The 15,089-nt window shown below is 40.7% G+C and overlaps 1 protein-coding gene across 1 annotated transcript in view; it reads right to left on the bottom strand.

The window, feature by feature from the left end:
- lingo3a (leucine rich repeat and Ig domain containing 3a) overlaps nucleotides 1–15,089 on the bottom strand; it is a 36,957-nt gene continuing 21,868 nt past the window's right edge. Inside the window, exon 2 of the mRNA XM_063466733.1 lies at nucleotides 1–6,045. Within this exon, the coding sequence (XP_063322803.1) occupies nucleotides 4,152–5,990 (1,839 nt within the window). The 5' untranslated portion in view covers nucleotides 5,991–6,045 and the 3' untranslated portion in view covers nucleotides 1–4,151. The remainder of the gene's footprint in view (nucleotides 6,046–15,089) is intronic.

Genomic DNA, 15,089 nt, shown 5'->3' on the forward strand with positions numbered 1-15,089 from the left:
GGATATGTCTGATATGCATTGGGGGTAAATTGCTTATACGTCTAGTTCTGAGGAACGTTTCTCTTCTCTGCACATTTTCAAACATTTTGTGGTGGTTTGAGTGGTTTCAACAGTTGGGGGCACAAACATGGTGCGATTATGATAAATACCTGTGGGTGATTTTGGACTCATGTTTATGGGAAAAGCTTTTGAAAGGTAATGCTCACCTCTGGGCTAAGGGGCAGTAAACGTGTGGCGTGTTTTTGTCAACACATTTGCAAATGTGGGATCATATGACCTATTTGATCACCCTTATAAAACATAAAATCTATAGTTTTGTTGTTGTTGTTCTTTTTACAGATGAACTCCAGATATATTTTGAGACCCTATTTTTTAAAAAGGAGGAAAATTCGATAGAAAATAATACAGACCTATGAGTAAAAGCAAAATGCGTCTTACATCACTGAAAGTTTTAGTATATGTGTACTGCAGGCTTCAGCTTTCCACGTGACATCAGTGTAATTTAAATACTGAAACCCTCATGGCTTCCAGACTAGCAATGATGCCAAAGGTCTTGAACATAAACGTGTTAAAATCAAATTTATAAATATACTTGTTGTTCCTACAGTATTTAAAAGTAGAACGGGAGGCAGAGCCTTCAGTTTTCATGCCCCTCTTCTGTGGAACCAGCTTCCAGTTTGGATTCAGGAGACAGACACTATCTCTACTTTCAAGATTAGGCTTAAAATTTTCCTTTTGCTAAAGCATATAGTTAGGACTGGATCAGGTGACCCTTAGTTATGCTGCAGTAGGTCTAGGTTGCTGGGGAATTCCCATGATGCACTGAGTGTTTCTTTTTCACTCACCATGTGTTTATACACCTCTCTGCATTTATTCTTTATTTAATATTAATCTCTGGCTCCTTTCCTCCCAACCGGTCTCAGCAGATGGCCGCCCCTCCCTGAGCCTGGTTATGCCCAGAGTTTTTCCTGTTAAAAAGGTATTTTTCATTCCCACTGTCACCAAGTGCTTACATATATATAGGGGTTTGTCTGTTTGTTGGGGTTTTCTCTGTCTTACTGTAGGGTCTTCGCCTTACAATATAAAGCAACTTGAGACAGCTGTTCTTCTGATTTGGTACTATAGAAATAAATAATGTAACATTGAAATTCAATGTTAAAATATTGCTGGATGAGGAAGCAATTTAACTAAATAACTCAAACAAACTTTTAATGCACGGGGATTTTAATGGGGCAGTGGTTCACACTGTTGCCTCACAAGGTCCTGTGTGGAGTTTCAGTGTTCTCACCCGTGCCTACGTGGGTACTCTCCAAACATTGCGGCTTCCTCCCACAGTCCAAAAACATGCACAGGCTAGGCTAACCTGTGATTCTAAATTGGCTGCAGATGTGAATATGAGACTGTCTCTTTCTCAACCCTCCAACAGATTAGCTTTCTATTCAGGGTGTACCATGCCTCTCAGCCCCTGATCCCTACACTCCATGACCCTGAACTGTATAAGAAGAAGAAAATGGATGGGACTCTTAATGAGTATGAAGCTGTATACTGAGTGGTAAAATGCTGAGAACTTTATGTGTCATTTATATGACCAGTTATCAGTCACATAACTGGTCATATCAGTACAAAATGAATTCATTTACCCAGTGAACACTAACAGGGCTTGATTTTGTTTCATATTAAACTCACTGCCATGGATTAAGTCATCATACCCACACGATTAAGCAGTTACAATCTTGAAAGCCCACAACAGACACATCTGAAAGTGTGAATGCAGAGTTGACTTTATCTGCTCACAAAAATGAATTTATTTTTTGTAACTTTTGATGAATGCATAGAAAATGAACAGTAATAACCCTCCCCAGACAGTATATCATGCTTACTCATTCATCAAGTCCGGACAAGAATGCTTTCTGCTGAGCTCTATATCTTTACTTGTGGTGCTGATAGCACATCAATCCTTCTGATGCAACTTTCTTTTGAAATTAAAATATGAGCACTTCCTGGGGAAAGAGAAGCAAATAAAAGCACAAAATCTTCTAAACAAATTTCAAAGGGGGTCACAGGTCTATCGATACACTCCTGAGACCACCACCATACAGACTGATTCGCTGGCCAGCTGCTATTAAAATGGAACAAGGGACAAGACATGATTGTAGCAGATAATATCACATGCTTTATAAACAGTGTACTTCATTATTTATAAAACAGTAAAGTACAAAACAGTATAGCACAATTTCCATACACAGTGGTTTCCATATTTACAGGAGGGATCGGGGGGAGGAAAAGAAAATTACAACTGAAACCAAAGTGTTTACATATTGAAAAATACAAACAGGAAGGCTAACTGATGTGAGATCGGTCCACGAATGTATTCAAAGTTCAGTATTAATAACTTTGTTTGTAAAATTAGTTGTGCAGTGTCTATGTTGTTGAAACACAGGACTCAGTTTTGCGTGTTTGAAGAGGCAGGGTATACTGTTGAGCAACAATAAATTCATTTTTAATTCCAGCGCTGATTTAGGTCGACCATTGCTGAATTCCACATTTGCCTTTTGAGAAATTGAAAAAAATTACTTAATATTAAGTAAAACCCTGCTTGCACTATAGAAATAGTGAAAAGTACAATACTCGTCTTAGTCAACAGAGGGCAGCAGAACAACACTGTTAGAAATCAGCAGTCAAAGCTAAACAGAAATAAATGGTTTGTGATGATGACATTGGGTCCCAGCCCTAAACCCACAGATCATGAGATAGAGCTTGAGGGCAGAACGGCATGCGGGTGACCTCTGTTATCAGCATCTAGGCATCAATGTTAGTCACAGTTATCATGCAGCTTTTTGTTGTTGATTGTATCATTAAGCTTTCCTCAAATGACTTTGGCTGGTGTCATTTAGAGTTTTGCAAAGATATATTTTAAAACATTTACACTGAATGCCTCAAACGTAATTAGAGTTTCTTCAGCCACAGGTCAGACAAGCCTTCGTGTTATTTGTACAGCTACAAATAGGTAAACGAAGTGAAACTTGATGCAAATGCCCTTCATGATTTGCTGAGTGAGTGAGCTCAGGGAGTGGGTTGTGTGTTTCAGTCGAAACTAAATAAAAATAAAAACGCTTCTAACTGAACTGTTATGAGTCATTCCGAATGGGACTTTAACACTTTAATAACAGCATAACATTAAAACCTTATTAATCACTCAACAGTACTATAAACGACCACAAGAACTTTAAGGTCAGTAATTACAAAATATATAATACATCTTATGCACCCCTATGAGTGTTTCCTTTACAAATAATACAAGTTATTCAAAGTAAGAAGCCAACTCTGTACATGCATTTAATTCTATACACATGTTTGCAGATTAGGAGGAAGCTGAAGTTCTTTACTGAACAACAATGGGAAATCTGACTAGCAAACGTGTATTGGCATGTGCTGATTTGTCACCACATTACTGTGCACCAGGTCCCACTGTAGCTAAAAATCTGTAGAATGTTATTTTAAACAACTTCCAGCCGTAACTATTGATGTGAAACTTCTTTTTGCCGTGCCTTTGGACTGATAGTGATATTACTTGGTGCTTTCCGGTCGAATTGGCAGTGTTGCAGAGTGTACTCTAAGTGTAATATATTCTGTACGAATCCACCATCAGCAAAATGTCTTCAAGCAGAGCAAATATATTGTTGCGCTCAACTTATGACTGTGAATAAGTCTAAATATGCAGTATATAGCTGGAACTACTAAAATACATATTGGCATGTCCTTGGCATTTATTGAGCACCACCCTAATATTATGTATTCACCGGTTTGTAGACAGAGCAGACGGAGGAGAAGGGTGTATTCCTTTTGAGATGAACGGGGCAGAATTCCTCGTAGGGAAGCAGAACTGAGCTGGTCGGAGCATTAAGATAGTGTAGATGTGACTTTGCCGACTGGTCTTTTAACAGTCTGTTCAAGAGTTTAAAACATATTCGATGATAATATAGCTTTTCTTTGCACAATAATGTGAATACACAAGAAAGAGCTATAGAAATATATCCAGGTCTCGCTAAGAATAAAATGTCCGATAGATTTGACGTTGATGCTCTTCAAGCACAGCAGTCCACTTTAATGTGTGCTTATAATCAGCACTGAGGAGAGAACACTAAAACAAATCAAATCATTTTCATGTTGAACTTCCGGGCTCCACCTTGTCCTCCACTGGCTGCAGGCCCGTCCACTTTTCTAAAAGAATATTCTACAGAGAAGTTGTTTTTGTGCTGTCCTCGCCCTCGACTCCACACAAACAGCAGAATGAAACAGAAAAGCACTACCCCCAGAAACATGATACAGCCCATGGCTGTAGATATGAGGATCGTTTTGAGGTCCAGAGTAAACTTCAAGAAGACTCTGGTATCATTCAGATTTGTGTCATTAAGATCCCCAGCATAGTAGGTGCGGTTGGCCATGAGGGCTGCATCCAGTGGCAGCCCACTCACTGTAAGTGTGGCAAAATATGTGTCATTTCCACCGGCATTGCTGGCTATGCAAATGTACGTCCCACTATCTGTGACCTGGGCATAGCGGATTTCTAGCGTGCCTTCTGGTAACACGGTAAGGCGGCCGCTGCTCTTTGTGGTGATGCGGCGGCGCTGAGGAGAAATCCAGAATATCACCGGTGTGGGTTCACCTTCTGCTCTGCAAATAAATGACACTACCTGTCCCTCGCGGGCAGATATCTGCTGCAGTTTCCGGTTGCGGATTTTGGGCTTTTGACAAGTAAAGTGGTCAAAGAGAGCTGAATCAGAGAAAGCATTGAGAGCACGTCCTTGCACTTCAACAGGTGTCATACACACTGGGGAGGCACCATCAAAGTTCAGGGTCTTCCTGCGCTGAAGGATCCAGAGCAAGCGGCAGTCGCAGGCCAGAGGGTTTCCATCCAAACGCAGAGTCTCCAGAGTGTTGACAGACTGAAAGGCTCCCTCCTCCAGGGTCACCAGGCTGTTAGAGGAAAGGTTAAGAAGGCGGATTTGCCTTAGACCACCGAGCGCATAGGGCTGCACTACTGCCAGGTTGGTTTTGACTAGATGCAGCTCCCTCAGCCTTACAAGATCCCGCAATGCCCAGGACTCCAACACAGTGATGGGGTTGTAAGATAGGTTGAGGCTGGTGAGGTGAGCCAAACTACGCAGGGCAGAGGTGGGCACAGAGGTGATGTTGGTGTGCGTGATAGACAGCCAGGACAAGTTGAGACCCTGCAGGCTGTGGGGAGAGATGTACTCCAAAAAGGGCCAGTGATCGATCTCCAGGCCCCTCAGGTTTCCCAGCTTCCGGAAGTTTTGGTCCTCTAAGGCAGAGATACTGAGGTAGCGGAGCCGCAGAGTCACCAGGTTATGCAGGTAAGACAAAGACTGGCTGGACACTGAAGTCAGGTTACATCTCTCAATTGTCAGCTCCTTCAGTCCCACCAAACCCAGAAAGGCCTTGTTAGAGATATAAACTAAATCATTGTCACCGACCTCCAAGTTCTTTAAACTTCTCAAGTCTTGGAAAGTAAAGTCCAAAAGAATTACAATCTTATTCCCACTAAGGTCCAATGAAGTTAGGTTGGAGAGACGTGAGAAAGCTCCCATAGGGACCAGCTTCAGTTGGTTACCCCTCAGTGAAAGCGACTTAAGGTTCTGAAGGCTAGAAAAAGCATTTGGTTCCAGGACACTGATCATGTTCTCACTCAGGTCTAGCTTTTCGAGACGTGAATACGGAAGCAGGTCTCCGTGTTCTACCCAACGCAGTTTATTCCCACTCAAGTCCAGGATCTTGGTGTCCTGTGGGATTCCATCCGGCAGTGCAGACAAGCGTTTACCATAACAAGACACAGTCTTGAGCTTAGCAATGCACTCACAGCGCTGGGGACATCCTTGGCTTTGGGCAGGTGACACTGTGATCATTAGTAACAAGAAAAGGAAAGGCAGCAGCCAGCCTACATCCTGACCCAGGCTCGCCCTCGTGGCCATCCTTTCTTCCTCTTCCTTCGTCTCCTGTCTGGGGTCGAATCACTGGGCCAGACACCTGCAAAACGAGAAGGAGGGATAGAAAGAGTTAGACAGAAAAAAACCAATAAGGCAAGAACAGAAAGAGAGGGGAGACAAAAAGACATATAGTGAGAGAAATTCATTAGCGTCAGCTCTCTTTAAACAGCAGCAATCAAACACTCTAAATGAGCGGAATTACAATTACAAACTCTAATTGACCCGACACAGCAGTGAAATTAAAGCCAGAGCACCAAGATAATCCTCGAAGGACTGATTCGGCATTGAGTTGAAACAGTTTGGCTTACAATGGCCGACTGTGCATTGTAAGCTTACTGGTTTTATAATCACTTGCCGTGGCACAAAAACCCTAATAGCCATGACTCAATTTGATATATGATGGTTAGGGTATATTGCTCCCCAGCCTGTCTGTATGAAACTCATGCATTGTAAATGAAAACGGGGAAATGGAGAACCTATTGTATTAAAAGCACCCCGTGTGAGAAATCTTAAAATGCATGAAAAGCTAAAGTAATTGTGGGCTCTCAAAAGTCTTTAACAGCAAATACCTGAAATGGTACACATAAAGTATATATTGTGAAACAGAACACTAACAACTATACTTAACGCTTTGTAGAAGAAAACACAAGAAAGTGAACAGAGTGACTAAAACATCAAAGCGACACTGAATAATCAATAGACATACAGCACAGTATATCCACCCCAGAGTCTTTGAGTACAAGCCCGACACTGTCTCGCACTGCAGAAGAAGGCCACGACTGGGTGCTTCAGTATAACTCCCATCACATCATCTGCATGAGTCTCTGAGGCATGAGGCTTATCATGAGAGGAGCTTGTCTAGGCTGATCTGCTAGTGGTTTCATATGACACACACACATGCACGTGCACAATCCCTCTCTCCCACCCAACGTCTCTATCTCCTGATGCTTTGACAGCCGATTGGCAATCCTTTATAAACCCACTGTGAAAGACTAACAAGTAGGATGGAAAGTAACTCCATATATCACCTTGTTTTAGTACCTGATTGTGATGCTAACTGTGTGTTAAGAGACGATCAAAAGCCACCTTTAGTTTGCCACGCTATCAATTGCATATTTAAACAATACCTATTATTTATACCTATTTCCTCTTGGAAAATTTACAATGCATCTTAGTTGACAGATGATTATTCCCAATACCCCACCTGCCACTAAATACAGTTATACACCTGAAAATGTGTATAGAAAGGTCTGATAAGAGACGGGGCTAAATGAGCACATTGTTTTAATGACACTGATTTTTCGAGAGCCACCATCAAAGACGCTGTGACAGAAAGCGATATACCAAACATCCCACACACTCTCACCCACACGAAACAGCCTGACACATAGCCTTTTGCAGTCGACCCAGAAATTTTGTGTCGTTGACTGCGATCTAACAAGGCTCAGTAGACACTGGAGCAAGAACTCTCGCTGCACCCATGGGTAGTGTTTAGATTGTGGCTCAGACTTTGTGCATGGAAAACAAATCGCAGCAGATGGTTTGGTAGCAAGAAAATGGCAAAGAATTAAGAGATTTAATCGCTTGGCAAAGCAGATGTTCCCAAGGCACAGACATAAACAATGCCGTTTTAAAATAGAGCACCGCTAACGTAATGCAAATCATCTTGCTTCATTTGATGGTCCAATATTTGACTCTGATCTTTACAAAACTTAAGAGAATATGACTTTTTAAGTTGGCAAGCACTCACTGAAGGCTGCTTCTATTTCCTATTTCATTCTTTCCATTGCTGACGAGAAGGGAACTGCTTTTTTTTGAAAAAAAAAATTATACATCATATAATGATGTATAATTGAATTGCTCTAAATTGAATTGCTGCACTTGTCTGCATGATTTCAAGGACTTTATGTCATGCCAAGCATGTCTTTAGTTGGTCTGACATGTTTTGGCTGTGTGACCCACGGTCATGCTGGCAAAATAGTAAAAACTCACCTCGTCTGCAAAAGTAAAAAAATATTTCTTTCAGTATTCACCAACAGAGTATTAGCCACAAACTTCCTCCCTAGAGTCCTACTGTCCTCAGTCCTCTGCTTTTAAAATGTCTCCAGTTTCTCTGTCAGTCACATAGCCACGCTTTACGAACCCATATCTGGTAGCAGTCATTCACTAATAAGCCCAGAGGCCCCTGGCCAGAGAATGCACCATAAGTCAACAGCAGGTGGATAGAGAAGTGTGCACTCTACTGTGTGTGTGTGTACATATATATATATATATATATATATATATATATATATATATATATATATATATATATATATATATATATATATATATATATATACATACATATATATATATATATATATATATATATATATATACATACATATATATATATATATATATATATATATATATATATATATATATATATATATATATATATATATATATATATATATATATATCGATAGATATAGATATATAGATATATATATATATATATATATCGATAGATATAGATATATAGATACATATATAGATACATATATATAGGTGTTGACGTTGACATCTATGTTAGTTATGGCCTAAAACCCATTTAAACAACAGAACCTACACAAAGCCCTATAGAGACATGCACATTTACATTCCAGGTCTCCAAAGAACCCATGTTTATTTCATTAAGATGTGTTTAAAATTTGCATAAGTCACAACACACTGCTCTTACATAAGCTGCCTTCATAAGTTAAAAGTATCAGTATTGATAGTTGCAATAATGGCTCTGTATTTACTTGGTATGGGATCGATATCAAAATTTGCAGTATTGCACAGCACTAGTACTCAGACCTATAGGAGTGTCAGTCAGGTCAGCTAGCTTAGGGGCAGACAGCATGGCCTTTACACTGTGGCTGTATTAGCATGGTTTTCTGCTGGGTGATAATAAATGCCTGTCAGCTGCTAAGGAGCTCTGCTTTCTATTTTTAAGAACCTTCCGTATAATGAGGATGGTGCAATGGTTAGCTTTGTGGCTAAAGTGAAATTTTGTCATGGTTGTTCAGTGGTGGAGATCATTGTTAACCAATGAGGTAAAGCTACTACACTCACATGTAAATGAACAGCAGGAAACACACAAAAGTTTGCTTTTATTAATACAAACTTACTCTCACAGGCTATTTTTTTCTATAGGTACTATTATAATGTAAAAGATTCTATTTTAATAGCAGTAATTGTGTAATGCCACAAGTTTTAAATATAAAGTCACCGAGCACAGTCAGTGTCACATCTCTCTGATTATGCACTATTATGTTCCCCGCTGACCTTCGGCTATTTCAATGACACGAGCTACAGTGAAGCTGCTGCTCAGGCTAAAAAGTGGCTTCTCTTTACAAAGCTGTGACTGACAGCAACTCTTCCTCGTAACTCATAACTCACTTCACCCTGAATTTTTAAAAAGAGTAACATTTTGTGGTTTCTCACCAGCCAAGTTGTAAAACTGATCACTATTGTACTGGCTTGAGTCATTAATAGCGACACTAGTGAAACAGAAACTTTAAAGAGGACGGAGGACTTCCAGAAGCGGACGCCAAAGGAAGAGAAAAAAAAACTTGTGAACAGTGGTGCTAACGTGATCATGTCCCAGTTTTAACTATTTTAGAGTCAGTAAAGTAACTGAAGGGTTTAAAATACTCGGTCCATGGGATACGTAGGCTGTCGGTGAGATGCTCAGTAAAGTTCAGTTACGTAAACACTCATCTGTGAAGTCAGAGGATGTTCAACAAGCTGAGATACATCAGCTACGCCTCGCAGACAGAATCAATATGCAGCTCTGATATGAACCGCAAAGCTTCCAAAGGACAATACTGTAGGTGTTTAATGTTGCCGTGGCAACAGCTGCACCATCTCCCTCCACCCATCCTTGAAACGCTGTCCTTCCCAGTCTCCTGTTTTTCATATCAAGCTCAAATGCACCTGTCCACCAGATAGCTTCAGTAAGTTTCCCGCCCCTAGCGGCTGTTCCTGTTTACAGAGAAACTGCTCATTAGCTCTTTGATAAATATTGCTAATTATTATCAAGTATTTTAAGCTCAATTATACTGTGTTGTTGCTGATGTGTACGACATCCTTTCTGCTTCATACCTGTAGAATTTTCTGCCCCCCCCTTCCCTTTCCTGCTTGGTGTAGGTGCATTTAGGTCCCATTTCCTGTTACTTACCACCATCACAGCTGCCTGTCACATTCACACATTGCTTGTGCAATATGTGCACACATTCATAGCACTGACAAGTGGTCAGTTGTCTTTTGTTTTACTATTTTTGTTGCCAGGCAACATTTAGCACATGCTATTAGAAAAAAAACTTCACTGCCTGAAGTCATGTTCTACTCCAGAGTTGCCTCAGTGTTTAAATGCATGGGGGATGGACTAATTTTTTTTTTCCTGAGAACACTGCACTGTTAGCTGCACCAACTTTATATTTCTGGACATCTAAGCTTACAAAAGCGTGCAATTTGTATTCGATTTTGCACATGATGGATAATTCAAGAGGCAGACACAGAGTGTTCCTCCAGCTGGATCTGAATTTAGCTAATACTTGAATATTTTTAAAGGAATGTGGGAAACTGTAGGAATGATCTGTTATTTGTGATTAAAAATTACCTGAAAAATGCCAGCAGTTTGCTTATGCAAGATCAACACATGTGTCAGTGTCCCTGTGGAGATGAAAAGCATGAGTACACAGTCAAACTGTGCTGCCATGAAAGCGGAATATACAGAAGGCAAGTAAAAATCAGACGATGGCATAATCCTGTGCTGCTCTGCACTGTGTTGTTTGAAAATGCAAAAAGAAAAAAGAAAAAACTTAATTTAGCCCGTACTATCGAAATAATAATGAAGGGCTCCAAGCTCTGAATAAAAAATAGTTCTAGAAACTAGCTATCATTTCTGATGTTTAAGAGCACCAAAGGTACATGTAATATTAAACTTTCTGGGGGGAACTCGGAGCACCCTAATGCACACATGAATTAACCACAGCCTCGTAAGAGCCACGTTACAATATTCAGGACGTGTCTGTTTAATGGGATGGAATCAGCTTTAAGCAGACTTTAGTCAGGAGCTGACAAAAATGAATGTGGTGTTATTAAAATTTAATTAAAGAGACTTTGGTAGCGACCCTGTTATTGGTGTTTGAGCTGCTGATGCAAACAGATGTGCTGACTGGCTTTGGAGTCTCCATTTCTACCTTCCTAAGACCCCTAAGTTCTCAGGGTGATTCATTCCCACACGTAATTAATTTTCATACCGAACTCAAATTTAATTAAAATAATTAAACGTTTCAGATTTGATAGTGCGGTATCTAGCTGTCTGACATCCTGATGGTGTATGTCGTCTTTCCGGGTGCATGTTTAAGGGTTTTACAACATTTTGAACAAATATTAATGATTTAAAACTTACTAACACATCACCACAGGATGGAGTTTAAGAACTTTTTGATTTTGATCCAGATATGTGGATCACAGGATGTGACCCTCAGCAGGCTCACCTCTAATATGTGTTTAGTGCTAATTACCAAATATCAGGATGATAATAAGCGTGTTGTTAGCACTGAAAACACTGTTTTAGTCTATGTCCACGAATCCATTAGCTCTTATTAATCATGCCTGTTTTGCTTTTGTTGATAGACTTTGTTGTTTTGATTTATGATTTTTGTACTTTAAAAATTCAGAATGTGATGCAGATTTCTTCTAGTTTGCATAGCTGTGGTAAATAACCCCCCCCCCCCCCCCCCCCCCCCCCCCGTTTGCTCAATGTCCCCCATCTAGAGATGAAGAGAAGCATAGGCCTGAGCTCTGAGTCTCTAAAGTGCAGATGGCGGAGCAGGCGACCCGGAATTCATGTGCTCTTTGACTCCGGCCCAGTTACCATCGGAGACATCGCACATACCCAGAGAGTGGGGGTGTAGCAGGAGATGTGTGGCTTTTAGCTCGAAAAAAACCAAATGCAGGTTAGATAGCAACAGCGCCATAATTAGACACTAGAGTGGGCAGAGGCCACAGCAGCGGGGAGGCTCGCTGAGATGTTCTGCCACTTCTCAACCCCACCACCACCTCTTCTTGCAGAAACCACTACATGATTTATTTCACTGACTGCCTATACTGCCGACTCATCTCCTCCCTGGTCTCTCTATACACAAAAGCAATCAGAGCTTGAAAACTAGCAACTTAAGCTGATTGGCATTATGTAAACATTGTCCTTCTTGCTGCAGCAGAAGAAGAGTCTGTGTGTGTTTGTGTTGCCTACAGCAAGGCCCTGAATCAGAACCAGCTGAAGCAGAGCAGAGGATGAGACTGCCAGACTTATCTGCAGGTGTAGGACACAGCTGACAAATGAGCAGGAAGCGTGTTGGAGTGTGTAGGTGTATGCAGGCACCCTCCAGAAAGACACATAGGCCGAGGCATAACATCCACAAAAGCTCCTCAAATGGCTGCGCTCGCTGATTTTCACCGTGCCCACTCATTACGGTTTATATAAGCAGAGCTCTCTCTCTCTCTCTGTGTGTGGTATGTGCTGAAAGTGTCCTCCAGAGAAAACACATTAGTCATTTACACTGAGGGAAGCCTTCGTCAGTGTCCATCAGTCTGTGCAGGGAAACCCTGAAGACCATGGCAGTGCAAGTTCCAAGGAACACACAAATAAACACGCACTCACACACACTCGGAAAGCAAGAACAAGCTCAGGGATAAATGTGACTGACTTGTTTGTTCCCTCTAATGTTCCTGTAACTTCCACCTTGCAGTACAGTGATGGATCATTGTTACCTGGAGGGTCACGCTACCCGACACAGCCAAGGACGAAGAAGAAAAGCTGGAGTGGAGAATTTGTGACATTCATATAAAAGCAGTTCCAAACTTAGGAAGAAGAATTGCTGTTTATTTACGCGAGTAAACGCCTCTTCGTGTTCGAGCACACGGGCTTTCTGTGGACACTGAGGCTAAAAGAGGAATGGATGAGAGAAATGGTACACAAACAGCTATTTAAAGCGATTTCATCCCCGGGCACCGCATTACAAACTGATCGGTTATGTCGAATATTTCCATTACACCTCAGCATCGGATGCAGATTGATTTGAAACACTAGTTTAAAGGTGCCAAAAAAGACTCTCATTATTATAATGGGTTCCAGGGAGATTCTTAAATTTCATTTCTGTTCTATGCAAAGCATGAACGTTGAAACCGAAGGACACAAAGGGGTGATTAAGAATGTGTGCCATGAATCTTTAATAAGAGAGACCTGTTTCAGGGCTTATGGACGTAAAGGCTTCTACAACCAGGAGCTAAATAATGGATGACGTTATGCTGCGTGGTCATGACCCACTGACATGGAAACTTTGACCTTACCTGGAGCTAAAATAGCTACATAACCAAAGACATAGAGAAACAAAAATATTATTATTGGTCAGTTACTGGTTTTATACTTGAGCTGATATAAAAAGAGTTTTAAACTTTAATGATACATCTTAGTTTCAAAGAAATACCTTATAGCAACCAGCGTTTCGGTCCATGTATTAAGTAAACAGATGACAGCATTTTGTATTTCCTTTGTCTACTGACACATAATAATAAAGTTTTGGCTGTTTATTTACATAAAAAAGGACAAAGTGTACCATAGAACAAAATGGACAGCGCTACAAATCTGTTATTATTAGCATGATTAAAGAGGAAATTAATAATGATAACTAGTCAAACATCGTGTGATATGTTCAAAAGTCTGCATGACAAAGATGCATCTGTCGACATTCAGATATGGAACATGCATTTCATGTCATTCAGTGAGAACAAAAGGTGTTTAGACCGTGAAGCTGACATTTACGAGGATTTTGGTGCCAAAAAAAGGATCTCCAATATTTTATTTTGTGTCCTTGGAAGAACACAGAGTTACTGTCCGGTCCTCACTCAGATTCGTTACAGAGGACAATGCTTCTTCAGAGTTGATTGGACTTGCATCTTTTTCTAATTTTATTATACCTCAAACTGCACAGAAGGAGATTTCATTCTGTGATGTTTTTCAGTTTAGATGAGAGAACAGGTGGGGGCCACGATGCCTTACAAACACACTATCATGACAGGCTCTGACCCGGTTTTCTATTTTATCACTTTGTATTGAGGCATGTTCACAGCTGAAGGTTAAAACAAATATTGGGGTCCCTACACAAACACTCCCACACAATCTGAGCCCTCCGAGCACAGTCACTTTGATTTAACACAAAGGGATCTGTGGCTCCAAAGAACATTAAATTCGATGCCAATCTCTGAGAGGCCACAGGCCATCACTGTAATGCAGAGGGACATGCTTTGCCACGGTCACATACACACACTGTATGAAGCTGGCTGAGGTTTATTGAACAATCAACATTGTTATAGCAACAAAACACTGAATACCTTCAAAAAGTGTACAATTACTCAATTACTGTACAAATTCTAAAAAATGTGCTCCTCATAATTAATAAAAACTAAAACAAATACTGAAAACTAATGAACTGGAAACAAAAACAAAAATAATAATCATTTGAAATACAAATAAAACTCTGCTTAGTAACTCAAATTTACTTAAATTCAGGCTTAGCTTAACTTGAGACATGATATCAGTCTACTTAAAAATCTACAAATGAACCTCCCATTGTCTGAATCTTCTTCTAACTGTGATCGTGTTATTAATCGACAAACATGTGATTATGAACACAACTGAAAAACATGATGGAGACATCTGGAACCCCTCTGGCTTCTGTTCTCCACCAACAGACATGGGTTTCACAGTGGAGCGACACTAGTCGGTCACCCGTCTGTCTTTTCGGCCTGCTTTCCACATAGGCAGGCTGCCACTGGCAGCTAGCCTATTAAATGGCCAACCTCTCTTTAAGCCGTGGTGATCAGACTGTGTCAGTCAACCAGCAGTACCCCTCCTGGAGCAGCCTCTCGGGCTAGTTACACGACTTCAGCAGGGATGAGAAGTGACAGACCACCAGGAAAGAGAAGACATAATTGGGGGAACTGGGAGGACTAACAGTTTGTGCTCAGCGAGGAGAACAAAAA

The sequence above is a fragment of the Pelmatolapia mariae genome, linkage group LG23, assembly GCF_036321145.2.
Source record: "Pelmatolapia mariae isolate MD_Pm_ZW linkage group LG23, Pm_UMD_F_2, whole genome shotgun sequence".
Classification (NCBI taxonomy): Eukaryota; Metazoa; Chordata; class Actinopteri; order Cichliformes; family Cichlidae; genus Pelmatolapia; species Pelmatolapia mariae.